This window comes from Nestor notabilis, unplaced genomic scaffold (genome assembly GCF_000696875.1).
Source record: "Nestor notabilis isolate BGI_N333 unplaced genomic scaffold, ASM69687v1 scaffold9161, whole genome shotgun sequence".
Taxonomy (NCBI): domain Eukaryota; kingdom Metazoa; phylum Chordata; class Aves; order Psittaciformes; family Psittacidae; genus Nestor; species Nestor notabilis.
Window position 1 is genome coordinate 4399 of NW_009913307.1, and position 27176 is coordinate 31574.

At 39.4% G+C, this 27176-nt stretch overlaps 1 protein-coding gene across 1 annotated transcript; it reads left to right on the forward strand.

The window, feature by feature from the left end:
* Positions 1–7607: 7607 nt before the first annotated feature.
* On the forward strand, positions 7608–26832 carry GCLC (glutamate-cysteine ligase, catalytic subunit). Its single transcript, XM_010023143.1, has 16 exons — positions 7608–7675; positions 7959–8071; positions 9364–9546; positions 12344–12457; positions 13229–13287; positions 13371–13507; positions 16790–16864; positions 17754–17870; positions 18718–18856; positions 19374–19486; positions 20144–20236; positions 20965–21069; positions 23173–23254; positions 23351–23454; positions 23559–23679; positions 26222–26832. Exons 2-16 carry the CDS (start codon positions 7968–7970, stop codon positions 26425–26427), a joined length of 1752 nt encoding a protein of 583 aa, XP_010021445.1. The 5' UTR covers positions 7608–7675; positions 7959–7967; the 3' UTR covers positions 26428–26832.
* The last annotated feature ends 344 nt before the right edge of the window (positions 26833–27176 follow it).

Genomic DNA, 27176 nt, shown 5'->3' on the forward strand with positions numbered 1-27176 from the left:
CTTCTTCCTAATGAAAGGCTGAGCTGTGAAAAAAGCTGCTTTTCCTTTTGAATGACTCTTCCCAGGGACCTAGCTATTGCATTAATGTCTTGCTGCAGTTTATAGCCTGCATGTTTTTGGTTTCTTGTGGGGTTTTTTGTGGGTTTTTTTTTCTGGGCAGTATCAATGTGTAAATGATAACATCAGTGATGTTGCATTACAGTCTGCAGAACTTAAAAATGGTGAAATAATAGCCGCATCTTAAGGAAATGGGTTTGCGTTCAGATGCACAATTTGAGGCTCCTGTTTGTCTGTCAGCCATTTAAAACCAGGAACAAAGTCTAGGACATTTCTTAACAGTGGTGAATCTAGCTCACCAGCTGCATAAAATAAATACAGCTACTATCCCTCATAAACACAGATGAAGTTTTGGTCATCTCTTTGCTGAAAGACAACAGTGAGGCTTGGTGAGAGATACGCATGCGGAAAAGTTCAAGTAGAGGTAAGAAAGGACCGTGACTGATAAAAGAAGCAGTAGGTTCAGAGAGCGTTGTGGTGTACAGGAAAGGTGGTGTCCTTTTCTCATTTTACAAGAAATTTGGCTAACCTCATAGAATAAAAAGGCAGCAGATGTCCTTTTAAGATAATTACTTAGTTTACAAAGCCTAGATGTTCTGTGGAACAAGATGCCGCGTGATAGCTTTGAAGCAGAGAGACACACTTACATGGGCAACAAGAATAGACAACTTATTGTGGTTTCTTTAAAATCCACATACTGCAAGATGTATGTCCCTCTGTCCAAACCACTTAGATAACTGTGAAGTGACTCATGGGGTTTCTTTAATGTTCATCTGAAACTTCCTAACTAGCTTTTTACTGTATGTGTTATAAATAAAATAGAATCACTAAAAATAGATCTTATTTTAAAGAAATATCAGCCAAGTCATTATACAAAGTCATCATCAGTATTCTGATCATCTCGCATTCCCACTTTGTACAAATTGCTGCAGTATACGGGTATGCAGAAATTGCTTTATTTTAAAGGTTTTTATAGGAATCTCGTGATTATAATAAAGCCAACGTAGCCTGAAGCCTTCCAAAGTTGTTTTTTTTACATTTGAGCTTTTGTCATTTTAAGACAATCACTTTTAGCCTCCTCCTCCCCCCCCCCAGCAAAATTCCCTGAACAGAATGTGTTTCTGAGTTTCTTTCATGCAGAAATTCCTTGTGATGGCTCCTGCCAAAGATGGCATGTTTGGATGCATCTGAGTGGGAGCTGTCTTAATCAATGTACTCGCCTGCTTACCACATGGGGGGATGCAGCACTAGTGAATAATCTGGTTGGTTGTCATGTGTCTGCTTGTTTATCCTCTCTCTCTGAGCTTTATTTGGTTAAATAAAGGGACAGTGGCATTGATTGTTTACAAACAGATTTAGTGTTTTCTTAATATGTTTTGTAGCTGCACCTGTTAGTTATCATAGTGGCATTTCTGGGGAAGGGTCTGAAGGTATGATGTGAATGCATTAGCTCGCGCTGCTTGGCAGCCTTGAGTGTAGTATATATGCACCTTCTCAAATGAGTACACTCATGCATGCAAATACAATTCCTTAAATCTTGATTTGAACAAGATGGGTGTCCTTGAAGACTCTTTGTGTTTATTCCTTCCCTGAATGCTTTGGCTGACAGCCTTGAAACTAGTTTTTCTTCCTGGCTTTAATCCTTGTGTCAGGGAAAGCCTAAACTGAATTACATCTAAACCCTCTACCTCTCAAAATGTGTGTCATGTGGTGATCTCCCCAATAACTTACTATTTTGCTTCAGCTCTGTTCTGCTTAGTTCTTCCATGGCCAGGTGATGAGGTTGTAGTGCAGCACCACTGACCTACCTGTATGCTTTGCTGCTGGATGTGTTATGTCTATGACAGTGCGGGACTCAATGTAAATTATAGTGAGGTGTTTTTCAGAAGCTAATATTGTAATTCAGTTGAAAAAGGTTTGGAAAGGATTATTTTTCTTTTCTTTTTTTTTTCTTTTTTTTTTTTTTTTTTTGTTTGGGTTTTTTCTTTGGTTGTTGTGTTTTTTCCCCTGAACAAGCTGCAGTTTGTCATAAATAGTAGCCATCCCCATTGCAAGCATTGATTTCCTCCTTCCCGATCTTCAATCTTAGTAAGAGAAGCTTAAATTATCTGCTGTTTGTATATTTCTGGTAAATATTCTGTTCACAGTGAACTTCTTTCTGTGGATGTCAACTGAATTGCTATGGTCTTGTCACAAGACTGTTGTCTACTGTAATTCCTCTTTTATCACAGGGTTTCCTCTTCTTGCTCTGCAGACACCTTATTTTAGTTAACAGTGTGAGAAAGGGTGAGTGGCAAGAATGGTTTATTTATTTATGTTGTTTGTTTGGTTTTGGAGTGTTTTTTGTGGTCTTGCTTTCTGATGCAAGAGGCAACTTAGAAGCTTGCAGCATCCTGTTTCACAGTTGATCAAGTAGTCTTTTACTAGTACTTAAAACATCTAGCATATGTGGAACAGAAAATATAGTGTCAAAAAACCCTTGTTCTTTTCTCTTTTAAATCTATGAACATTCATAAGTGATTGTCAAAGTTGCCTTTGCTGTAGAAATCTAAAGTTGACATTACCCTAGTCTTTTTTTTTTTTTTTTTTAACAGTATTAACCTCAAGTGTTACAGCAGTCAAAAGAAGAGACACTCTGCTCTCTAATGCGCCACATATTGTTCCTTAGGAGCATGCAAATGGTTATAACCTCTAGATTTTAGTTTTTAATAATCTAGTTTCCTCGTTTGTGGTATGTGCAGCACAGGACATCCTCTGGTCACGTCGTGTCACATGCAGAAGAAAATCTGCAACCCTGATGTTGCCAAGTGGGAGGGGGAAAAGGCAGGAGCACCTAGCTGTGGCTGGCTGTGCTCACTGAAATGAGAGTCCCTGCATCCTCCTCCTTTTCCTTATCTATGGTTGTCTTTAATGTGGCATAGAAGCTCTTAGGTTTTTGCTTATTGTCAATGTAATATAAAACATTGGTTGTGTTTTGGTTTTAGGGCATGGTCTCTGGGAGTTGATTTCGTATAGAGCTGGAAACTACTTTGTTCATTGGATTGGCCCACTTCAATCTACTTGATCAAAATTAAGAGTTTTGGGAAGTGAATTTTAACCTCGGTTCTACTGTTTGTGGCAGATACTTTAAATTGTTCCTGTGCCAGAGAACACCCATGGTAATCTCATGAGCATGGAAGTGGCTCTGCCATGTGCCATTGTGTGGTTTGGGGATGTGGCCGGCTAGGAATGGGCACATTATAGGCAGAGAAATGGCCTCTGCAGCACTTCCAGACTTGTTTTCTTCTGAAATCTGCTCCCTCAGGGTTTAGGCTCACCTTTGTGGCCTAGTAAACCTGTCATTAAAGGTAAAATACCAGCTGGTTATTGCTGTGGCTCCATAATTTATCACAGCAGTGGTGAGAAAATAACTGTATTTAAAAAAAATCCTTACTGTTATGCTTTATGTTATTCAGAAGTATGTGTATCTGTGGAAGAAATCTGTTTTTTCCATCTTAAGACTGAAAACTTGTGGCAGAGGTTCTTTAATGAACAGTTGAGTTATTAAAACTTTAAACTTTGTTCTTCTGTAGGCTGTCATTTTAATGATGCAGGGTATTTTAATGATATATTAACTGACTAATAAATGTGTGTGGGAACTACTTGGGTTTTTATTTTTGCTATAATGAAGCTTAATAACTAGTGAGAACAGTTTTGTTTCTTCGATGGTCTTGAGAAGAAAACTTACCACAATTTTATTTTCTACTGTGTACATAAATATATGAGGCATACTGCATAAAAATACTGATATTAAGTGTTGGAGTAGCTTTTGGTAATAGTAAACACAAGCTGTGAGACCTCACTGGGTGTTAAGAAAAAATTTCCAATTTCTTTTTAAACTTCCAGACCTGGGGGAAGGTACGTATGAGGAGACTGCTAGTAATTGCCCCAGGTACATGTGACAATAGTTGCCCAGTGGAAGGAGAAAGAAACCATCAATAAGATTGTCTTTGAGGAACAGCGATGGTAAGTTGCATGTGGTCAGGCTTCATCTAGAATTGCCGAATGGTTTGGGTTGGAAGAGACCTTAAAGATCATCTAGTTGACTGCCCCCTGCAGTGGGCAGTGACATTTTCCACTTCCATGCTCGAAGGCCCATCCAGCCTGGCTTTAAATGCTTTCAGTGATGGGGCATCCACAGCTGCGATAGATGACCAGGAGTGTGGTAAAAGGTGAATTCAGGGAACTGGTTTTCACAGGTAGAGAGCATAAAGACATGCACTGCTTTCCTCTCAGAAAAACTTCTCTTCAGATAACAGATCATCATTCTTAAATTGTTTTCCTCTACTATGTAATCTTCTCAACACCTTAGTTCTGAGCGTACCAAAGTCCAGACTGCTTGCCTGTGTTTGTATACACAGAAATACCTTGTGACAAGTACTTTGAATGTCAAAGAATTTTAACATTAACTCCGGAGCACAGGCTTCATCCTCAACTATTAGATAGATTTTGTTCCCAGTGTATTTAGCATGATGGTGCTGAGTGTGTGAGAAGGGGGGTTGATACCGGAAAGCAGGCCACTTCCAAGACAAGGATTTGGATGGTGATACTATGTGGTATGTGTGTCAACTTTGGTTCTCCTTGTTCCTTAGAATTGCTACTAAAGGGTCACTTAACTGATACTTCTTCATTTTTAAGTAGTGTGAAACGTGTGTGATTATGGTCCAATAACTTGGGCATTCAAACACCATTTCAGACACATTTACCCATTTCCAGAGAACAATCATCTTTCACTTTGCCACTGGGCAAGTCTAGCTCAACTGTTTGGCTTAATGCATAGAGGGTGGTTTGTATCCTCCCCAACTAAGGGGCTTCAAGGACTCACTTGTGCGTGTTTGTCTGCAGGGAGAAGCTGGGAGGTCACCTCCTGTCCTCAGCAGCCTTGCAGCACATGCTAGCCAGAGGATAGAGATGCATAGGGTTTGCTGAAGGGTGAGAGCACTGGCTGGGCATTCAGGGCCAAAGTGGCCACCTGTCTCACCATGGTAGGGTGTGCTTTCCTAGCCGGCTCTTAGCAAGGCTGCTTGTCGGCTATCTGCATCAGTAATTTGACCTGACGTGTATTCTGATGCTTGCTAGGGAGCCTAGATAAAATCGGAGAAAAGCTGACTCTGAAGAGCTTGGCAAAATGATGAATTCTGAATGCTGGGTGAAACCCCACGTATTTGGCTTTCAGACTCGAAGCTCTGCCAGGCGCGCTGATGCTTTCAACTTGGCTGCAATTCTTTGAACTTTATTGTGGGTAGAAAACATGTGAGAAGCCTGGGAATGACGAGCTGAAGTTAAATGTAAAAATGTGCGAACTCTGAATTTGTTTCTCTTTCTAGCTGCAGGCTAAACCTTTTGATGAGCTTAAATTAAATTCTTTAAGGATGCCCATTCAGGCAGTCCCTCTGTTGGCAAGATACTCTGCGGGTTACTTGGAATTGTTGGCAGCTGTCTGAAGATTTTTTTCTTTTCTCATTAAAATTAATGGCAGATCTTCTGTGTGTTAAGACAGCTTTGAAGATTAGTCAATGTTTCCGGAGGCAAGAGTAGTATCTGTTTCTAAAGCTAGATGCATAAATGCAATATATTCACTACAGCACTTGGATTATGAAACATCTTGATTTCTTTGGTTTTACCTCCTTGGCTTAATGCTTCTTTACACTTCTGGCTTATTTTCTTTTGTGAAACTTGTAATATGATTTATAGAGAAGTACAGTATTCTCACCACCAGCTCATTGCAGTTATGTTTGGGGAGGTTTTTTTAAGCCAGGAGGCTAATCATAGTAACATACTCATGTAACGGTGAACAAATGTTCAGCTTTAGGATCTCTCAAAGGCAACTGCAGTTCCTTTGCCCTCTCTTTTGCTGCCCATCCACGCGGGTGTTGTGCAGTTGGATGGTATGGTAGGAGGCCAGGTGTGCAGTGGGCTTGATGCCCATACATGTGTCTGCCTGTAAGACTCGGAGAACTGTGTGCTTGTGTACCTCCTCTAGTTTAGGCTGGGTCTGAGTGAAGACGATGCTTTTCCGAAGCAGGAAGAGATGATGTTGAGCATGGTGGAAACTGGAAGGTGTGAGAGTAATCTCTATTTTTTCCAATAATCATGGGTCAAGTGTTGCTGGAGAGACTGGTACTAAGTAACTAAATCAGTACTTGAATGCGTCCTGGTTGACTGTAGTCTGTATTTACCTCGAGTAGATCATTGTGGTATAATACACACAAACCACAAAATACCACACGAAATGCTGTCTTGCACAGAAACTAGAAATCACTGGTTTTCTTCAGGGGATTAAAATTTTATCTTAAAAAAATATAGAGAACATGTGTAACTGCTGAATGGGTCCCTCCAGGCTTTCTGTCTAATCAGATTCTGTAGAATTACAGACGCTCTTGGATAATGCTGCTGGTGATTTAATCCCCAGCAGAGGATTATTATTTGTTGTCACAGTAGCAAGCAATAATTCTTTCATGAACACAGAAGCAATCAAAGAACACAAAGCCCACAAATCCACTTACAGTGTGTTGGAAAACACCGTTCAAGTTCCCTGTGTTTTGGCAAGCTGTTTTCCTATACGCATCAGACTTATGTACCAAATAAAAGTAGCCATGAGTTGGTATGCTGCAACTTTAACATCATCTTGCATGAGTCTGAACTCCTGGGGCTGGAGCAGTGGTGTTTGGTAAGTACTGCTGGATGCAGCTCTAGGCAGTGTCAGGAACGCAGTGCAAAATCTGTGACAAGTTCTAGCTGTGGAACTGAATTCTTAACCACAGGCTGATGTTTGTATTAGGTGAGTTACGGAAGTCTTGGAGACACTGGTTTCAGAGCCTCCAACAAAAGGCGCTCTATACCACTGCTGGTCCTGTCAGGGTGTTTCAAAGGTCGTACCCTTGTGATGCATTTCCATGTACGACTTCTGCTTTGTGTGGTAGGCAACACATTGCACTTTGGGCCTGTTTTGTCTTTCACATTTTCCAGAACAGTGCAAAGCATCCCCTGCCAAATAGGTGTTAGGAAATAGATTGCATCAGTAATATGGAAGGGCTACAAGGTCCAGGTGGCTGTTGGGTTGCTATACTGGGTAGCACTCTAAGAGTCTTTTGGGGAGCTTTGGTAGCAAGTATGCATGGAGATAAGGAAGTCTGACATGAGGGTGTTCCAGGTTTGGCTGCTTTCTGATAAGCTGTTATGGCAACAGTTTGTTTGCCAGTGTTGGGTGACAGCACCGCTGCTGTTAGTGGCTTCTTGGATTGGTTGTGGATTGCACCCTGGAGCAGGTACAGGGATGAGGAGGCAAAGTATGCTGAGCAGGAGGGGAAGAAAAGGTAGCAGCAAAGATGAATCATGAAGGGGTGGAAACCCTAGAGCTGGAGTGTGTTAATAGCAGGACTGATGCTGTCTGTAATGAGGGTCATGCTAGCCTTAAATAGCTCCAGTAAGTGATGAGTGTAAATGGATGTCTTGTTTGTAGAATGACTGCTTTTTTGTCAGTAGCAGAGACTAACGCGGGACGAGAGATGTGTTTGTGGGTAATCCCCATGGCTTGCATGGGAGTTTATTCCTTTTTTGTCTGAAAAATAGTGTGGAGGCAAATACAAATTTAGAAATCTCTTTGCAAAATATCCACAATAAGAAATGGAGGGGGAAACAATTCAAGGCTGATTTCAAGGAATTTCAATTCTTTATTCAAAATGAAATAAGCCCGCAGCTGCCATCTCCAGCTTTGTTTACCGCATTCAGTTAATGATGGGTTTTAAGGTTCCGTAAAGTTCAGTCTGATACCCATTTTGTTTAATCCTTAAAATTATGTGCCAACATGTTTGTGAACAAAATCTTACTATTTAATTGTTTTTGTTTTCGTTATTTACAAGGTGGAATATATGTTAGTGAAATTTGACCATGAGAATAAGAAAGTGCGCTTGGTGCTCTGTGGTGAAGAAGTTCTTCAAACACTGCAAGACAAAGGGGAGAAGGTAAACCCCAAGTGAGTAATTTTCCTGTTTTGTGGGTTGGGTATTTTTTTCTGTTACGATATTGTACAGAAAGTGTTAACTTTCAAGTCTGCTGTCAGTAAAATTGTATCGTTACATAAGTCTGGGGTGCAGGAAGCGAAGGATTTAATCACACTTGCAGGCAGGCCATGCGCGTTTTTTGTTATGCTTTGGAAGAAAGAAGGATGTAATGGTGAGCCCACAGAAGTTACAGTTTGGTATTTGTTTTTTCTTGCCCTGGTTTTGTGTCTGTGTATACACAGTAATTTGGTACTAGACCTTCCGTGCCCTATAAAGTATATGCATGTGTGTACTTGCCCCTGTATCTGTGGCTACAGGAGCAGTTGAGGGCTGTGTAGGGGAGACTGTTGTCTGTAGGAGCACTCTCCCATTTTTGGCAGAATTCGGAAGGCAGGTGTAAGAATGGCAGGGCAGTTCTTCCCCATTCTCTCCCATGGAGTTTTCAAGAATAGTTAGATTATATCCCTATTTCAGCTAGCCAGAGAACTGTGAATTACCTTTGAACTGATAGCCACAGACAGCAAAGTGTTTTGGCTGAAGAAAGCCAAAGCAGGTCACACCTTAACGGGAGCATAGAGAAACTGCTGCAGTAACAAAAAGCTTTTATTCCCTGGGCCTGTCTGCTTCTTTCTAGGTACCATAGCCTCGTCTTCCAGTAAGGCTTCCCTGTCTGTCTTCCTCAGTAGGGGGACTATTGAAAGCGTGCAAAAAGGAATCCCTTAGCTTTTAGGCTCAAAACCAACACTGCCAGAAAAACAGTAGGGGAGATGTGACTGTCTCTTTGTAGAGTGTGCTGCATAGTGATGGCATGGCTTCCCAAAGGGGAAGTGACTAGGTGCACTCAACCTGATAAATTTGTGAAACAAGACCAAGTATTCACAGGCAGTAGAAAGAAGAAATTGATCATAACTTTTGCCTTGCCGTGTACTGTGAAAGCAGTTGAGCATTCTGTATTTTCCAGTTTCAGTTAAAACCCCAAGGAACAAAGCTTGAGACAGATACTAAGGTGATTGCAGTTTGACATAGGCAAATCCTACTTACTACACTATGCAGCAACACTTTCTACTGCCAAACTATGCCGTAATTTCTTTTCACTGCCTCCTGGCAGTGAGGTACATTGGCAAGTGCATTGTGTTACTCTACTGAGTATTCAAATTTAGGAGATTTTTCTTGCAAGTTGCATTCATTTCTGAAATTCCCACGAATAGTTCATCTTTTTTTGAAGTTGCAGAAATATTTAAATGAGGCTGTTCTTTCATTATAGCCACCCAACACTCTGGCGACCAGAATATGGAAGCTATATGATTGAAGGGACGCCTGGGCAGCCATATGGGGGAACCATGTCTGAATTTAACACCGTGCAGGACAACATGAGGAAAAGACGGCAAGAGGCTGCTTCTGTTCTCAAAGAAAATGAGGCTATTTGCACTGTGACATCATTTCCACGGTGAGATGGTTGTTGAAGTGTTCCCTATTCTTCTTACATGCTTTTTGTCCTTATTGTATATAGCCACACTGTACATGATTCAATTAAAGTACCTTGGCTTAATGTTCCAGTTGTGTTCCCTAAAATTTTATTGCAGTGAGACAATCAATCAAGCATCTTTTATATTTTTAGGTTACTTGTAATCTGTGATGATTTTGTATAAGGAAAGAGTACTTGAATATTTGTAACAAGATACTGTATAGAAAGTAGTCTGCCATCTTGAAATCATACACAAAAGGTTTCTTTCTACCTGTTTTGCAAGCGTTTATAAATAGCAGTTTTGTAAAACGTGGCTAACCTGGTCTCTTTTTTAAACACTACTTTTTCATTAAAGCACATGCAAGCTGCTTCTGGTGGTTTGGAGCACATAGTAGAACAGGAATGCAGTTATCTTTACAAAATGAAAACTTAAAATTTCTATAATACTATACTTATTGAATCTAGAAAGGAGAGCACCTCTCCTGGGTTCATAGCACCCTTAACACCCTTTCAAAGGGCAGATTTCCTCATTTTTAGTGTTGTAAAATGCTCTTGAAGTTAAATTCGGCATGTGCTTCATTACCTAGGAGAAACTGTACTCTGTGACCTTCCTTTCAAACATAATTCTAGGCAGGCATTTATTGTGTTCATTCTAACTTGCCTGGTCAGTCAATGAAAGAAGATAGTTATGCTTAAAATAGTAAATTAAAAAAAAATTGCTCTGCAGTAGAAGAGAAGCAGCTGGCCTTACTAGCTGGTTTCTTGTCTAGTACAGAACACAGTGGCCCTAAATTCTTGCTGAGAGCGGGAATCATACAAAATGTGACTTAGCAGCAAAGTTCAGGTACCGAAATGCCTGCATTATGCCCCATGAATGCTATTTTAAGAACACTCAACAAAATACGCCTCCTTTTTATGACAGCTATACTAGACATCTTTAAAGTAATAGAAGCTTATTTAAAATCCAATGGTTAAGTAGTTCTCAATGTGTTACAGAATTGGGGTGGGGTTTTTTTTGCCCTGCAACCTTACAAATAGCTTGCCAGTCAATAAGTTCTGTGTACAAATGTTTCAGACCCAGTCTTGCAAGGAATAAAGGGGGAAGAGGGGCTCATCACTTTGTCGATACAGATAAATACTTTCTACATCGCTGTTAGGAGCAATACATTGGACTTCAGAGAAAGCCAGTAAATAATAAAATGTAGCTTGTTTATTACATGTGGATCATCCCAAACATAGTTTCATCCTTCAGAGATTGCTCTCCCTAGCCTATTTAGTTTCTTATTTCTGCCTTTTGCTATCTTGCTGTTCAAGTCCCTGTTGGCTCGACTGGAGTCTTGTGAGCAAACATATCTGAGGTTTTGTGGGTTTGAGTTTTTCTGCTACCTTCTCTCTGCAACAGTATGTACATATGCCTGTCTCCATCTGTGCATATGCATTTGTGTATAATAAAAATAAATCTGTGCATCTGAAAAGAGAAACTTGTTAGAGTGCTGATAGAAGAAAGGTAAAGAAGTAGGCTTATTCAAATGAGAATAACTCAGTTAAAAATGAACAAACCTGAAAATGCTTAAATACAAGAAGAATACTAGCCTAGAATATAAATGAGTATCCCTGGTTCTTAAATTTGTGACTTCTTGCTACTGGATCAGAAAAGTGTTTTCTTTCTTGAGGACTGGAGTGATGAAGTTTGCAGTGTTGTGCTTATGTAAGCGATGAAGTTGGGTGTACATATTGTAGAATAACTTGCATACTTAAACCAGGAAGAAGAAACCAATAGCAAAGTACATGTTGAACATAAACAGTATTTCCAGAAATGTATGTGTTCCTAGTATTTTGAATAGTTTACTTGTAGTTGTATCAGCTAACCCTTTTTAGACATCCAGATACAAGAGCCTTTTGAAATGGCACAATTCTTGTTCTTTATACTGTGAAGCATGGAGAAATTAATATTTCTAAATTAATCTACAACTCTACCTCCATCTTCTCAAATGTTCCTTTGCCTTAGTTGTACTGAAAACCTCCTTATTCTTGTTTCCAATGACTCTCAAACTTACAACAGAGGTTCCGGAGGGGAGGGTTGTATTCTAATTCATTTGAGTATCTCTGCATTTTACACCTGATAGCTGTCGTTTTTCTTTGCTTATTACATTTTTCTCATGGGATTTTTCAGAGTTCTAAGATCATAAATCATTGTGAGGCTTGGGATGTGCCTCACATTGAAACTACCTCTAATTCTTACAGAGTTGGTTAGAGACATCTTTTCAACGGGGGTAGATTGTTGGGATAACTTACTTCAGCAGTCAACATTAGCCTGACCCCTCTAGAAAACTGTTCAAAGCAAAGAATGCAGCTGCATGTCAGTATTAACGACAGATGCTAACGCACAAGAATGCATGTGTACTCTGCATAGTACAATGAAGTTTCCTGCTTCAGCCATTGTAAAGGTCCATGTTTACACTCTAATGATAAATAGAGAAGTGGTTCAAAAGAAAAATAAAAAAAATAGGGTCTGTTTCATCCACCACAAAGCTGTTTGTTGGCAAACACAGATCTTGTAAGGGCAGCTGTTCCAAGACGTCTTTCTGGTAATTTCACATGCATAGGTAGCAGTCTTGAAAAGTGCTTCAGAAATAGAGTAAACGTAAGTGTTTAAAAAAAAATTAAAAACCTGTTTTTATGCCTTTGTCTTCTAGAATCCTAACCTCCAATCATCTGACCATTTTAAAATCACAGTCTGTTTTCATTACAGTTTGGATCTCATTGTTGTGTTACATAGGTTAGGGTGTCCTGGGTTTACAGTGCCGGAATATAAGCCAACGCCAGTAGAAGGAGGAGCTTCAAAATCCCTGTTTTTTCCAGACGAAGCCATCAATAAACATCCTAGATTTAGGTAAGAGTGTTTGGGGAATAAGAATGAGAAGTTGAATATTTTGTGCTTAAATATCATTGGCATACCTGCAACTTCGTTACATTACTGGAGTAGAGAGCTATGTGGCTTGTTGCTGCAGATACCATAAGGACTTGAACAGAGATGGCTGGCTGTAATGACACATATTTCCTGTCAAAGTGACTTTAACTGTTAAGTTCAAGTAACTTTACATAGTACTTGATGCCATTGATTGTACAGTAGTTCACATTGATTGTGCTACTGCAGAACTGTTTCCAGTTTGAAATCCCAGTGCTAACTACTTCCATCACAGTTAATCCAGCTCTCACTCAGGTATGTCACAGAAACATCTCAATGTACTCATTAACTTCCCTAGTAATTCTGAAATGGAGCATGGTGTCAAACTGCTTGTGTAGTCTGAGAGGAGTTTTCATTCTAAGGTGAGACTTGGGAGAAACAAAATCATTTTAAGTAAAAATTAAACACACAGTTTTCCCTTACCCTTGCATGCTCCAGGTCAGTAGCCTTTTGCTTGTCTATTCTATCAGCATAGTACGGTGAAGTCCACTGAAATAAGACTGGCTTTACTGAAGAGAAATTCAGCACTGTATATGTTACAGTTTATCTTAAACTAGGAAATAAGTGTCCAGAAGGAAAATGCTCAGATAGAAAGTTGACATACTGAACCCTTGAGAATTGCTGAGAAACTAAGTGCAAAAACATATGCATAAAAAAGAAACTTGAAGATACTTCAGCAAACTTTTGTTGTTGTAGTACACTGACCAGAAACATTCGGCACCGAAGAGGAGAGAAGGTTGTGATAAATGTACCAAGTAAGTAAACAGTCTGTTTATTTTTCAAAATAATTGTTCAGTGTAATGCTCTGGGTTACTGAGTACCTGCGTTTTCCACTCAGTATTTAAAGATAAGAACACGCCATCACCATTTATCGAAACGTTTCCTGATGATGATGGAGAAGCAGCAAAGGCAGCAAAGCCAGACTACATATACATGGATGCTATGGGATTTGGAATGGGAAACTGCTGTCTTCAGGTAAAATGCGCCAAGGTGTCTTTCCTAAACGCTTCGTTTCTTAAGACTTGTCTTATTTCTAATTTCTCTTGCCCAATTCAACCGGTGCATTTCCAGAGTGGCAACATGGGGAATAAAACAGCAAATTTAATATTGTACCTGGTAATCTAGTCCTAAAATCAGGACTATTGGATTTGCATGGCAAGGTTTGGTAACAGGAGGGCTACCGTGATGTCTTCTCTGAGAAGCTTCCCCTGTGTCCAGTACAGCCAATGCCAGCCATCTTCAAGATGGACCCACTGCTGGCCACGGCCAAGCCCATCAGGGATCGTGGTAGTGTCTCTGGGATAATGTATTTAAGAAGGGGGAAAAGTTACCAGGAGCAAATGCAGCTGGAGAGGGGAGTGAGTATGTGTCATAAACAGCTCTGCAGACACCAAGGTCAGTGCAGGAGGGCAGGAGGTGCTCCAGGTGCCGGAGCAGAGATTCCCCTGCAGCCAGTGATGCAGCCCATGGTGAGGCAGGCTGTGCCCTGCAGAGGGAGAGATTTCTCCTTTGTGTTATTTTATTTTATTTACAAACCACACTAACTCCTGTAAAAAATTTCTCATTCTTGCATATTTTCAACAATCTGCTGAGAAGTCTCCTCACTGGTTGTACCATGAAGCTCCCAAATCCATGTGGGCAGCTGTCTTCTGCTACCGTGTGCTGGCTGATGTCCTTGGCCCTGTTTTCTCCCATTTTTGCATGCCTACTTCATATTGTTTCCGTTCATTTGCCTGAGTTACTGCTGTTTTACAGTATCCTCTATTTAAATACAGGTGCCGTGTCTTGGGAGTGCTTTAATCCTCTCAGTGTCTGTTTATTTTAAATGTTTCCCTCCCATAGTAACCTGATGCTATGGGCTGATACCTTAGGTTGTAGTGGTATGTTTGACTGTTGAGAAAATCTGTCTGTTGCCACTGCTGTCTTGGAAGCAGAGCTAGGAAGTGGCTAGTGTTAAGTCTCTAGGGGATTAAAGGAAATTCTCCAATCTCTTGTTTCACAGCAGTGGCAGAAATAACTCCATTCAAAGCACTTCCCTTTCAGAATGAGAAACTACAAAAGCTGAATAAATGAAATGTTCTTGACAGCTCCTTGAGTATGATTTCTTGTCACTAAGGGTAAACTAGGGAGAGTCTAGCATAGTAGTAACGCATACATAATACTGCATGGTTTTACAAGGTGTTAAGTTTGGTATGGTATGTTTTATACTACCCCTTTTTTATTTAAAACCAATAAAAGAAACTTAGCCTTACCATTCAGAACTTGTTTAAAAATATATTAAAATCCTTTTTAAGGAGTAGTGTTTTACTATTCCCCTTCTTGTAATCAGTGATCAAATTTTGTAGTCTTGTTATCATAAGGGGAGAATGAGAACAAGGCTGGCAGGTGTTACAAGCAACTGCTTGTGTATCAACTAATAATTCTTGGTAACAGGCTAGAAGAAAACATGTATTTCTGTAAGGTAGCTTGCAGTATGTGCACCTCCTTTTGCTTTTTTTTCTCACTACACACCAGGCTACAACTTTTATATATTTCCAAGGTTAAAAGTAATGTCCTGATGAGCTGGGCTGGGACAGCCCACAGTGGCAGTGGCGTGGGAGGTACTGCACCTGCAGTCTTGTGCTGCCTGCAGCCCTCCTCTGGAGAAGACTGCTGTGCCCCTTTCCCCTGTAATGGGGTGTTTGGCCAGAAACTGGATTGATTCCCAGATTTAATGTGATTTGAAATAAACATAAGCAGGAAGAAAAGTCTGTTACCACTGTCAGGGGAAGGAGTGTAGATGTCCTGTTGTTCCACCCCAAGGCAGGCTTCCTAGTGCTGGAAATCCAAAGTTAGTGATGAGAAATCGTACTTAGCTGCTGCTTTGCAAGAGAAATACTCTTGCCTTTTCAAAAGTATGTTTTGTTGGGTTTTATTTTCTTATAGCTGCTTGAAGGATAGACACAGAAATATTTTCTCTACCACACGCCCTTTTTCTAACTTGGGATGTTTTAATGAACGTTGGCTGCAGATTTAAAAAGACAAACCAAACAAACTTAAGTCCCATATTCCTTCTACACCAGCACCCCTCCCCCCAAAAGTAATCCGTCTCTGAGCCCACCAGTGAACTCAGGAGGTTTTGGGGTGTTTGGGTGTTCGTTGTTGGTTTTTAAGGCTTACTGGGGATTAGATTGGGCTTCAGTGGCAGACTGAGAAGAACCTGTGTGTTCTGTGGGACTCTAATTGCAATCCATGGAAAAGGAAAATGTCTGTTCGGCTAGCATTCTTCAGGACAGCAAGCAGCGCTGGTGATTTAGGCCTGAAGCCTATGGTATGAAATGATGACAGCGGTACAGGAGTACACTCCTGTCTAAGTTATCCTCTGGTCTAGGATATGTAAACTGTGAAGGAGAGAGAGGCTTTCAGTCTGTTTAGCATCTTTTAACAATTTTGAGGTGATTGATCCCCTTCATTTTTAAAATGCATGAAGTGTTGGTTTGGGAAGTCTCAGAGGCTAAGACGTGCCACTAGAAATGCGTCTCATGTTTGATGGTGCTCTCAGCAAATTTCACCACAAGTTGCAAAGGAGTTATACTTTCCAGTGGCCTCTGTGTGGTAGGGCTTCCACATCGTTAATGGCTTCCGCAAATAAAATTTCCTTTCCATCTTTTGCTGTGTCCTGGCCTGTAATATATGCAAAAGTGGACTTTTGGGGTTTTTTTTAATAGAAGTTACAGTAGACACTAAGACTTACTTCTGCAGTTTTTCAGGATCAAAGGGCATTTTGAAATGTTCTATAAAACAGGATTAGCTATCACATAAAACAAATATCATATCTACAACCTCTTCTGACTGTTTCAGTAGGTGGGTTCCTGGCTTAGTTCCTGAAGGTGCGTTACTGACCCACATGTATTGTAGATCTTAACTCATTTTTTTTTGGTTCTGGCAAGTGTTTTTATGTTTAGCCTCACAGACGAAAAGTCGTGGTCTGAAATCTTCTAATGAACATGGAAATGGTGTGGAAAGAAGCTTGTGATAAAAGTGCTGCTGATAGATGGGGAAACCAGTTTGTCCAAGAATTGGGGGGGTTGATATCCACACAAAAAAAAAAAAACCAAAAAAACAAAAAAAACCCCACCCAAAACCAACGAAACATAAACCCCCTTAAAAGTCCTGGTATTTAAATAGTTTTATTGTATCACACATTCTAAACCTAGGAATACTGTGTTTGCACTGTGATTGTAGAAATTATGATAGCAGTTGTTGTTCTTCCAACAGGTAACATTCCAGGCTTGCAGCATTTCTGAAGCAAGGTATCTCTATGATCAGCTAGCCACGATCTGTCCCATTGTGGTAAGTAATGGACTTCTATTGCATGAGCTCTGCATTGTGTGAAAGCTGTAAAAAGAATGTAAAAAGAAAAAAAAAAATCTAATGTAAGAAAACCCAAACTTGAATGCTACTCACAAATTTAGTACTCTGGGAGAAGCATCAGTCTCTTCCTAGGTTGTCACATGAGCAGTGTGATTTCTTTAATGTTCAGATGACTCCACAAAACGGATTATGTCTATTTTTTCTCTCCTCTGCCCTCCTTCTCACATGTGTGAGACTCTTGCTGAGTAGTTCTAGAAATACATTTGGGGCAGTTTTTCATGAAAACAAGACAAACTTATTTCTTAAAACAAGGTTTAATGTGTCAACTCTGGTGTTACAAAGGTTTTCAGCTTAAGTTGTTTAAATCTGTTCCCTTTGTAAGCATGTGGTCATAAACGGGTGTTACAAAAATAAAGTACTGGTCTGGTCTCAGTGGTGAGCAGATCCTGCTCCAGGGGAGGCATATTCCAGCACTGTTACTAAGGTGCTTGGCCAAACAAAAATAAACAAAACGAAATGGTTGCCAGGTGAGCTTTAGGAGATTGGAAGTATGCAAGCAGAATACTTGCTGATTTAATGTGAAATTGCTTCTGCCTATATCATGTTCATGTTTCTCAAGTGCTAATCTGAAGATGTAATAAATTTGGAGAGTCAAATTCTTACTGAGTAGTACTAACCCTTCATCTAGGCATATTCTGGAGATGGCAGTTGAGAGATTTGTGGTGATACGGCTTTGGCTATGCATTAAACTGAAGTATATACTTGAGTTACTTTTGTACCACCAATTTTCCCTTTCTAGTGGGGTTATATTTTGCTTTTGGTTCGTTGGCTTTTTCCTTTGTTTTCATATCGGGCTGTTTTATTTTAGATGGCGTTGAGTGCTGCATCTCCATTCTACAGAGGCTACGTGTCTGATATTGACTGTCGCTGGGGAGTAATTTCTGCATCTGTAGATGATAGAACGCGAGAAGAAAGGGGGCTAGAGGTAAGTAGTGTTGGGCAGCAGATGTCTGGCTTTTTTCAGTCAAAAAAATTAAATCTCCTTTAGTATCAAATTCTGCTTGTGCTCATCAAAATCCCTAACAAGGGAACATGGCAGTCTTCCTGGTAAATATAGGAGATGGTGTAAACATTCACCTTAGCTCTACAATTTACATTAGCAAATACATATTTTTAATTAGGTATGAAATCCTAGTAGAATTCCACTCACTCCTCTACAGCTTGCTGAAAAGTTCCCCCTGTGATGAAACTTTGCAGCCTGTGCTTGAGCTCAAAAAGCAAAAATTGCCTTGGATTAAATAGCATGTGCTGAACAATGTGAAAAGATCAGTTGTATAAACTAGAGCAATGTGAAAAGACCAGTTGTCAGAACTTAAGGAGTTTGTCTAAGCAGAAGTTGGGATTCAAGGCACTTACATAATTGTAGGAAAAAAATAATTAAAAAATCTACTTGAAGTATTACCCATTTTAAGAGCATCTCTAATAATGTGTGCATAGTTAAACTGTATCGATATGTGTTGTAATAGGTATAATAATGCTTTCCACATACTTGGGGTAATGGTATCAGGAAAATGCTTCCACTTCTAGAGAATTCTAGTCAATGTGTGATGACTGTTTTTCGGCTCAGATACATACAGCTGCAAACAAAGCAGTCATAATTTGAGGATTGCTTTCTATTAAGCCTATTCAATACTTGTGCTTTGAATAACTTAATTGAGGCTGTAGGGTTTTTTTAAATAGGATAATAAATCTCACATGAGTGTCATTAGTGAGCAAAACTTAGGTAACATTGCTAACAAGCTGTTAAAATATTGTATTCTTAAATTATATAGCCACTGAAGAACAACCTTTATAGAATCAGTAAATCCAGATATGATTCCATAGACAGTTATCTATCTGAATGTGGTGAGAAATACAATGACATTGATTTGACAATAGACAAAGATATCTACGAGCATCTAATAAAGGAAGGTAAGTGTTTGCTTCATTATGAGCAGGTTAAGAATTATGCTTGCAGTGTGTGGGGATATTTTACGGTTTTGTTCTTGTTTGTTTCAATCCTTGTGCATCCCTCAGAGTGACTCCTACTCAGGACGTATCTGTTTAGCATGGTCTTGAGAGTTTTTAAGAGGTATTCATTTGTAACAGACTGGAGAAACTCAGTGTTTGACGCATTAATGTTTTATCTTTGCGGAGAGAGCGGAACTGCTTTAGGAAACGTGGCACAGAGGTGCATCAGAAAACAGGAAGAATGGCAGCCACACCAGTGTTCAGCTGCCATTTCCAAACAAGAATCTGTTTTGGTTTGGTTTTTTTTTCCCCTGTTTAATCATTTCCTTCCTTCCTGAAGTCATCATTTAAACTTTAACAGGATGTGGTGGGTTGAGGTAGCATTGCAGAGTTGGATGTTTTCAGTCTTGTAAAACAAATCATTTCCTAGAGCCTGCTTTGCTATGTGTGAATTGTTTGTTTGAATTTTCATTTTTAGGTATTGACCACCTTTTGGCACAGCATATTGCACACTTGTTCATTCGAGACCCATTGACTTTGTTTGAGGAGAAAATACATCTAGATGATGCAAATGAATCCGACCATTTTGAGGTTGTGTCTGATTTAGAGAAATTTAATACATGTATACATAAAATGGCTTATTCTTAATAGTACTGCTTAATTGGAGCATAGCTATATTAGCTAAGAATGTTTCTCCTGAATTTTTCACTCCAACTAGTTCTTTAGCATAGGGCTCTGCAGTTATAATCACATTTATTTATTTGTTTTTATGATTTATTTAGGAAAAAGTGGTGGCTTATACTTTACACCAGATAAAATATGAAGAGCCCAAGCTATAGCTATGTTACTTTTTTGGCTTCCTAAAAACTGTTTTGCATGACATTTATCTATAAATGTCTCTTGCACAGCTTTATGAAATAACTACTATGGTAATATTAGGTATTTTTAGTTTGGGATGCGTCAACACTTGATTAAAAAAATAAGTCAGCTGAATCTCAGTCCCCTAGTATCTTATATGTAATCCTCAAACAAAATAGCATGAGAAAGTGTAATGTATTTGCTCCTAGGTTGGGTAGTTATTTTATGGTTTTTAGGAAGTCATGCCACTTAGTTTAGAAGCGCTTCTCTAACTCAATTGGCTGTTCCTGGGAGAATATTAGGGCTCTACTTATCTGCTTCTTTTTCTTTGATTATATTATAGAATGATGCATATCTTGATTCTGACAGATTATTTCGTGTGCTTTGCAGAATATTCAGTCTACAAACTGGCAGACAATGAGGTTTAAGCCACCTCCTCCAAATTCGGATATTGGATGGAGAGTGGAATTCAGACCTATGGAGGTAAGAAAGGCATCAGTACGCACAAAAGCACGTTTCCTTTTAAATGGAGAAGTACCAGGCATTCTGATATCCAGTCTCAAACCCTTATTACTTATGCAGTGTTTTCTCCCTTCTGAATTGCTAGATGCAAGTGAAATGGACAGCAGTGTTTAATCAGACATGGACTGTGGGAATGTAACTGACAGGGGAATCCACTGCAGCCCAGCAAAGCATGCTAATGGATTTGGAGTGATGGGGAAAGGAATTAGGCTTGTATTAAAGCAACAGTAAACAAATCCCCATTTAGCTTCCAGGGACTGTATTTCTCTAGTACTTTTCCTGGTACTGAACAATTCCACTGTCATTGTTTTGTTTTTCACAAGTGCTTCTACTTTATAACTGTCTATTTCTGAGCCCTCTGAATTTAATCCTTTTGAAGGGGAAATCTAAAAGCTATTATACATTTGTAATTACACAGTGAACCTGAAGGTGCAGGTTATTAGTCTTTTGAAACCCAAGTGTGTTTTGGCATTGGATTAAGGTTGCGTTTGTTGGTGGATGTGTGTTGTGCATTTGAAGTCACTGGATGATTCCTGCTTGTCCATCAGTATCTCTGCTAGCAGAGTGTTTGTGAATACAAGTACCAACATGAATGTTCAAGTCATTGTTTTAAACTCTCACAGATATTTATCTACCACCATAAGTGTGTTCCCACTATATTAATTTAATCTTTAATCCTTTCATGTCAGGTCCAGTTAACAGACTTTGAAAACTCTGCATATGTTGTGTTCGTGGTGTTGCTAACCAGAGTGATTCTGTCATATAAACTGGATTTTCTCATTCCTTTGTCCAAGGTAGGTGTGAAAGATCAGATCTGTTAGAGCTAAACGCAAGGTATTTGCATCAAGTCTGATTTTTATCCTCTGCAAGCTAGGAACTAATAATATTTGTGTACTCACAGAACAGTCATTTTTATCTTTCAGTCAGTTTTTATCTGTACTGGTACTCTGAATCAATTTCAGCTGTGCAGTGTTAAACAAATATTTTACTGCTGTCTCGTGGAATTAAGCTTATAGACAGATACTGTGGTGCCTAACAGGGTCTGACTAGTGCAAAAATGTTGAGAAATACCATTGTCACGAGACTGCTTTTGAGATTGGGAAAGGGCATGTTTCCACCATTTTACATATGGGAGGGGAAATGCCCTGTGGAGGTCAAAATAAAAACTTTAGGTACTTATTTTAACATTGCTGTTGCCTGTGTCTTGCTCTTTATTTTGTTTGTATCAGATGGAGAGAGAAAGGAGGAGTTCAGCATGCTTAGTGTTACAGTGTATTTGAGTGAAAACAAATACTGCTATTCTGGTCACAGCTGTGACTTGTGTTTGGACAGACCAGCCATGCAAAATGTGCCTTTTCCTTAATCTTGTTCTCACAATTGTTGAACTGTTTTGTGTGAAACTGTCCTTGCACATCATCTTTCTGAGGCACCTGACCTGAAAATGTCTTTTTAAATGGAGAGCTCTGCAATGTTATAGATAAAATCAGTGCAGAATTGCAGCGCAGAAGGCTTTTGACAGACCATATACTAGAAAATACTACCAGCACATACCCATAATATCCTGTGTTTATTCCTAGTGTTTTTAATTAAAATGGAGAAATACTGACGTTGTAAATTAACAGTAATCATACCGTACAGTTGGTATGATTTCTAAAAGGAGAAATTCTCTTCCTGATGTCAGGGAGTTCAGACTTGATAAATAGAGCAGCAATTTAGCCCATAGAGTGCATAAGTACATTGTTGTTTGGAATATCTCAAAAGCACAAATATTTTAACTAAAGAATAGTAGTTAAGGCTGAAAAACAGATGAGGTGCTGAAAACATTAATAGAGTTGGGGGGCTGGGGAGGGCATAAAATTGAGCTTGCCAAGCAATTTGGCAGGTAATGCAAAACAGAATTGCACAACCATTGGTAAGCCTACCTCTTTCAAGTAAATAATATGGGTTTATGGGGCTAACCTCACACTAATCTTTGCTGTCGGATTGAGTGCGTTGTACTCCTGTCAACTAGGACTGGAGTGCTTTCAAACTTTCAAAGCAGCCTGTTGTGTAAGTAGGTTTCATAATATAAAATGAATGAAAACACTTGAAAACAAAGCTTTGAAAGGCAAGAAGTGAAGATTTTGCATTGCCCTTGATAAAAGGTCAGACAAAGAATTCAGCAAATCATATCCCTTCTTCTGAAAACAGTACAGTAAAGCTAATGTCTGAAAGCTGTGTGATGCTAAATCTATGAGAACATACCAAACAAAGAATTTGGACAAAAATTTTCCATCCAGGAAGACAGAGCAGTGCTTATGCTATTTGCAGAATGTGTGAGCAGTGCTTTGTAGTTTGACTTTTTCAGAAGCCTGCAATTTAGAACTTCTTTACTAGCAGCCTAAGTTTGTTTGTTTGGGTATGGAATAGATATGATTCCCATACAAAGTTACTGGAATTCTGTTTCTGAAAGTTTGTTTAATACAGTGAGGGCTCTTCTAAAGACTTCAATGATTTTGCTAATAAAAGCAGCGAACTGTGGCTAGGAAAATGTTGATTTTCTTCTGTACTCATTCAGATGGCATCTAAATATGCCAAGAAGTCTGCCAGATGGGTTGCAACTTGTTAATCACAGCTATACCTGTGTTTTCACCTGGACTTTAAATACTAATGTAGCATGTTCTAACATAATACCATTACTTTTTCTGCTGGAGACCCAATTTCATAGAACATCATCTCTTTGTGGTTTTGTCCAGGAGCACTGAAGAATGAAATGAAACTTTATCTCCACAGCTTAATCTGGTATGACTAAATAGCAATAGTGGATGTTTCAACTAACGAGACCAAAATGTGAGGGTTTGGGAGAATCCTAATTTTCAAAAATATGTCACAAATCTCTGAAATACTTCTTTTGCCAGGTGGATGAAAACATGAAGGTGGCCCAGAAAAGAGATGCTGTCCGGCAGGGAATGTTTTACTTCAGAAAAGATATTTGCAAAGGTATGACAAGAAGCAATCTGTTTAACACTCCTGTGGATGTTTAGTACATCTCTTCCCTTCTAACCATTTCTTCCTTTCCCTTTGTCATCTATGAAGGTGGAAACGCTGTTGTGGATGGATGTAGCTCTGCACAGAATGGGACAGGCACCAACACAGAAGAGTACACCTTAATGAGCATTGATACAATTATCAATGGGAAGGTCATAGCCAGTTCTGCCTGGAACACAGCACTTTCCCCTCTGTTCCACCCTCCCAGAAACCAGATTGAGTATGTTTTGTATGCTGACTCTGTTCTTTTTCACAGGAAGGAGTCTTTCCTGGTTTGATCCCAATTTTGAATTCCTATCTTGAAAACATGGAAGTGGATGTGGACACAAGGTGCACCATCCTAAACTACCTGAAGCTAATAAAAAAGAGAGCATCTGGTACGTTTGACACTGTTGGACATTGATTTTACTGGCATTTTTCTACTTAGACAGTAGTTGGGCTGGTTTAGTGTTTTCATTTGGGTAAACCTGGTGGCAGCTGTGGCTGTCTGGTTCAGTGTTGAATTATAGGAGCAAAGGACTGGAGTGTGTTGTCTGGCTTAAATCTCATCCTGTGTAATTCTGGTTATGTTTTGTTGATCCATTTTAGAACTTAAATTAGGAGTAACTGGTACAGTTACACTGCTTTCTAAGCTGTAGTTGCATCTCCAATCCAAGATTGCTCTTTTCAGCACTTACTGCTGCTTTTGCGAGTGTATTTTCCACTTTGTAGTAGTTTGCATGTATAGTAATCCCCTTTGCTGGTCACTTGAATGTTGAAAGAGTATGTGGGACTGGGTCCGTTAGCCTGGTATTACTGGTATGACTCCAAAGCATTCATTAGTCTAAATTTCGGTATGCTAGAGCATGGGACCTAGTCTTTAGCTCTCTGATAAGAAAGCCCTTCTGTAAGAAGCAACATTCCTTAAAGGCAGAGCAAACCAGGCTTCTCCCTTCTTCCACATGCTGCAGTGTTTTTGAAGACAGGCAATATAATGACTCTTTGTGCTCCTTTTTAAAATTCAGCAGTATAATGAGTAAAAGATGCAGGCTAAACTGGAATTCAGAACTGGGCATGTAGCACAGTCTGCAGCAGCTTTATACCTTTCTGTGTACAGAGGCTTTGTGTGCCTGCCTTGCTGTAAATTTAGCTAGACAGTTGATTTTGTCTCATAAACCAGGACTCCCTCGCCCTCCCAAATTTTAAACTAAAGTGTTGCATTCCTTTATAATTCTTGAAAATTGTTGTAGAAGCTTTTACGTAAAGACTTTTTTAAAGCTGAGGTGGAAATCAGGACTTTTTCTTGCCTGGTAACTCAGTACTTCAGCAGTAGTTCAGAATGGTAGTAAGTTTTAATTAGTATGTCTTAACTCTGAGCTGAAATGATTTTTAAATGATGCTTCTTAAGAACCAGAATTCACAGAATAAAAAGCATTAGCTATTGTGTTACTGTGCCATGATGCTTCTCAGTTGTGAGCTTTGGGTTATTCTGGTTTAACTCTCAGTCTTACATCAAATGTTCCTGAACTGCAGCCTGTCTGGCATGAGACATGTCCACAGAGTGGCTGTTTTTCAGATTTCTCTCCTCACATGCTGAACACAAAGCACTCCTGAGAGTTAACCACTGGCACCTCAGCTGCTCTGGCTTTAACCTTGCCCTGGCAGTTTATCTGTGCTTCAGTTGCATCTTCTCCTGTAGCACAGCTAGGTATTGCCCTCCTGGTCTCTGTCTAGCTGGTGCATGATTGCCGCCTCTCAGTGATGCTACAGATTGCTAGGCAGGCAACAGCTACTGACCACCACTAAATATTAATGAGAGCAGTATTATGATAGCAGCATCAGGTGATCCTGATGTGCTTTCCTGGTTCCTGGCTGGCTGCAGTGTCGGCGTTTTCTTGGCCAAACTTGGTGCAGTAATAGTCGTGCTTGATGTTGTGTAAGTAGGTTTCCATGATTGTTGCCGTACCGTTCTTGAAGCAGTTACACTTTTGGTCCCTGTAACATCATACAACAAGAAATACTACAGTTTTATTATATGCCCTTTGGGAAATGTATTCCTGTAGTTTTGCATGTTTAAATGCTCTTCACAGTTATTTCATGATATACCTGCATTGTAGGATAATGTTTCTCTAATTGTAGGATGATGTTTCTCTAATCACTTCTCATCAACATTCATAAGCTTGCAAACTTCTGAAGTATATTGTTGCTTCTCAACCTGTGATTCCTATTGTCTCTCCTGGCTGCAAAGTTGTCTCACACCTTTTGTCACCCTCTGGCACGTTTTCTCAATAGGCTTTTTGGGAGCTGTGCATTGTGTTCACCCTTACAAAGGACGGGGAGGGATTGGGCTGCCTGACCACTAGGTGTCTGTGTTGGTGTGAGCTGGGCTGCTCTCCCCTGTTATCTCGCAGTTAACAAACCAGGAGCTAGTGCAGTGGGGAACTTCAGGAGCTGCCAGAGGGAGAAAGAATAGTAAGTCAAGGTAGACAGAACAAAGCTAGCAGATGAGTTGAATGGATCGACTACAAAATTATTTCGTATATACATATATACATATATGTATATACACACACACATATAAATATATGTAGCTGTTGTAGGGGTGTCTATTGGTTCATTGTTAAATGACATGTTCAAGACCTCTTGCTATACAATTTGTTGGTAACACCTGTTCCAGTAGCTACTTCTCTCTGCACTGTCTCTTTACAACATCTGAAAATTTGGAGATTGCACTAAACGATTGAGTTTTAGACCATATCAGCAATAGCTTAATTATGCCTGCAGTTTAGCCATATCGAAGAAAAAAAATGCATATTAGAATATGTTTCTCCTTAAAGCATGGACCATTCATTAATATGTGTATATAATGCATAGAACCTGAGGTGTCATACTGCTAAGTTAGCTGTATAACTGTGAGATTTGACTTCCCCTTGCCCACAGGAGAACTGATGACAGTTGCTCGATGGATGAGGGAATTTATCGCACAGCATCCAGACTACAAGCAAGACAGCATGATAACTGATGAAATGAATTACAGCCTTATTTGGAAATGCAACCAAATCGCACAAGGCCAGGCAGAGTGCCCAGAACTGTTGGGGGTAGGATTTAATAAGAAACAAAGCGGAAACAGAACCGGCTCTTTGTAATGAATTAATATTTCTTAAATGAAAGGAAGTTTAAGCCTTTTAGCAAAGATACTGTGAATCTGGTACAGTTTCATGGTGTGAAGACCAAAACAGGGATACTGCACTATAAAGTGGGCCAATCTGCCTAAATATTCGTTAAGGCATCCTAAAATGGACATATTCTTATTGTTAAGGTTTATACAATGTACATATAAATAGTAAAATATTTTTATGATTAACATCAATGTATTTTAATAACATTGTATCTAAAGTTATTGTGAATTAGCTTGTAACTTTTTTATGCTTATTCTAGAAAGAAAAATCGTCCTTTGTAAATGTCATGGTACTTGTATATTATATGCATTCCAGTTACTGAATGTTTACTGTAATTTTTTTAACCTGGAATGTGCTAAGTAATCTACCTTATTGTGTAAGAAAAAGAAAAAAAATCTTCTGGACCTACCTGAGTCGCAGATACTTCTTCCTTCCATTTGGGTTTTGAAGGTACATAAGAACACACAGATTATGTGCATCCCATTTGTTAATCTCTACAGCAGTTTCTCAGTTGCCACAAGACCTACATCCTTAAACTATAAAACTGAAGAAGAATGGATCTGTTCTTATTCGAATAATCTGCCTTCTGCAGATGCATTGTTATTTTTTTTCTCCTCTGAAGTAAAAGTGTACACTATTGCAGTTCAGAAATTTGCCTGATTTAACAAAAAAGCACTAATGGGGCAGACGTAGTAAAGAGAGGAGGGAATGAGAGC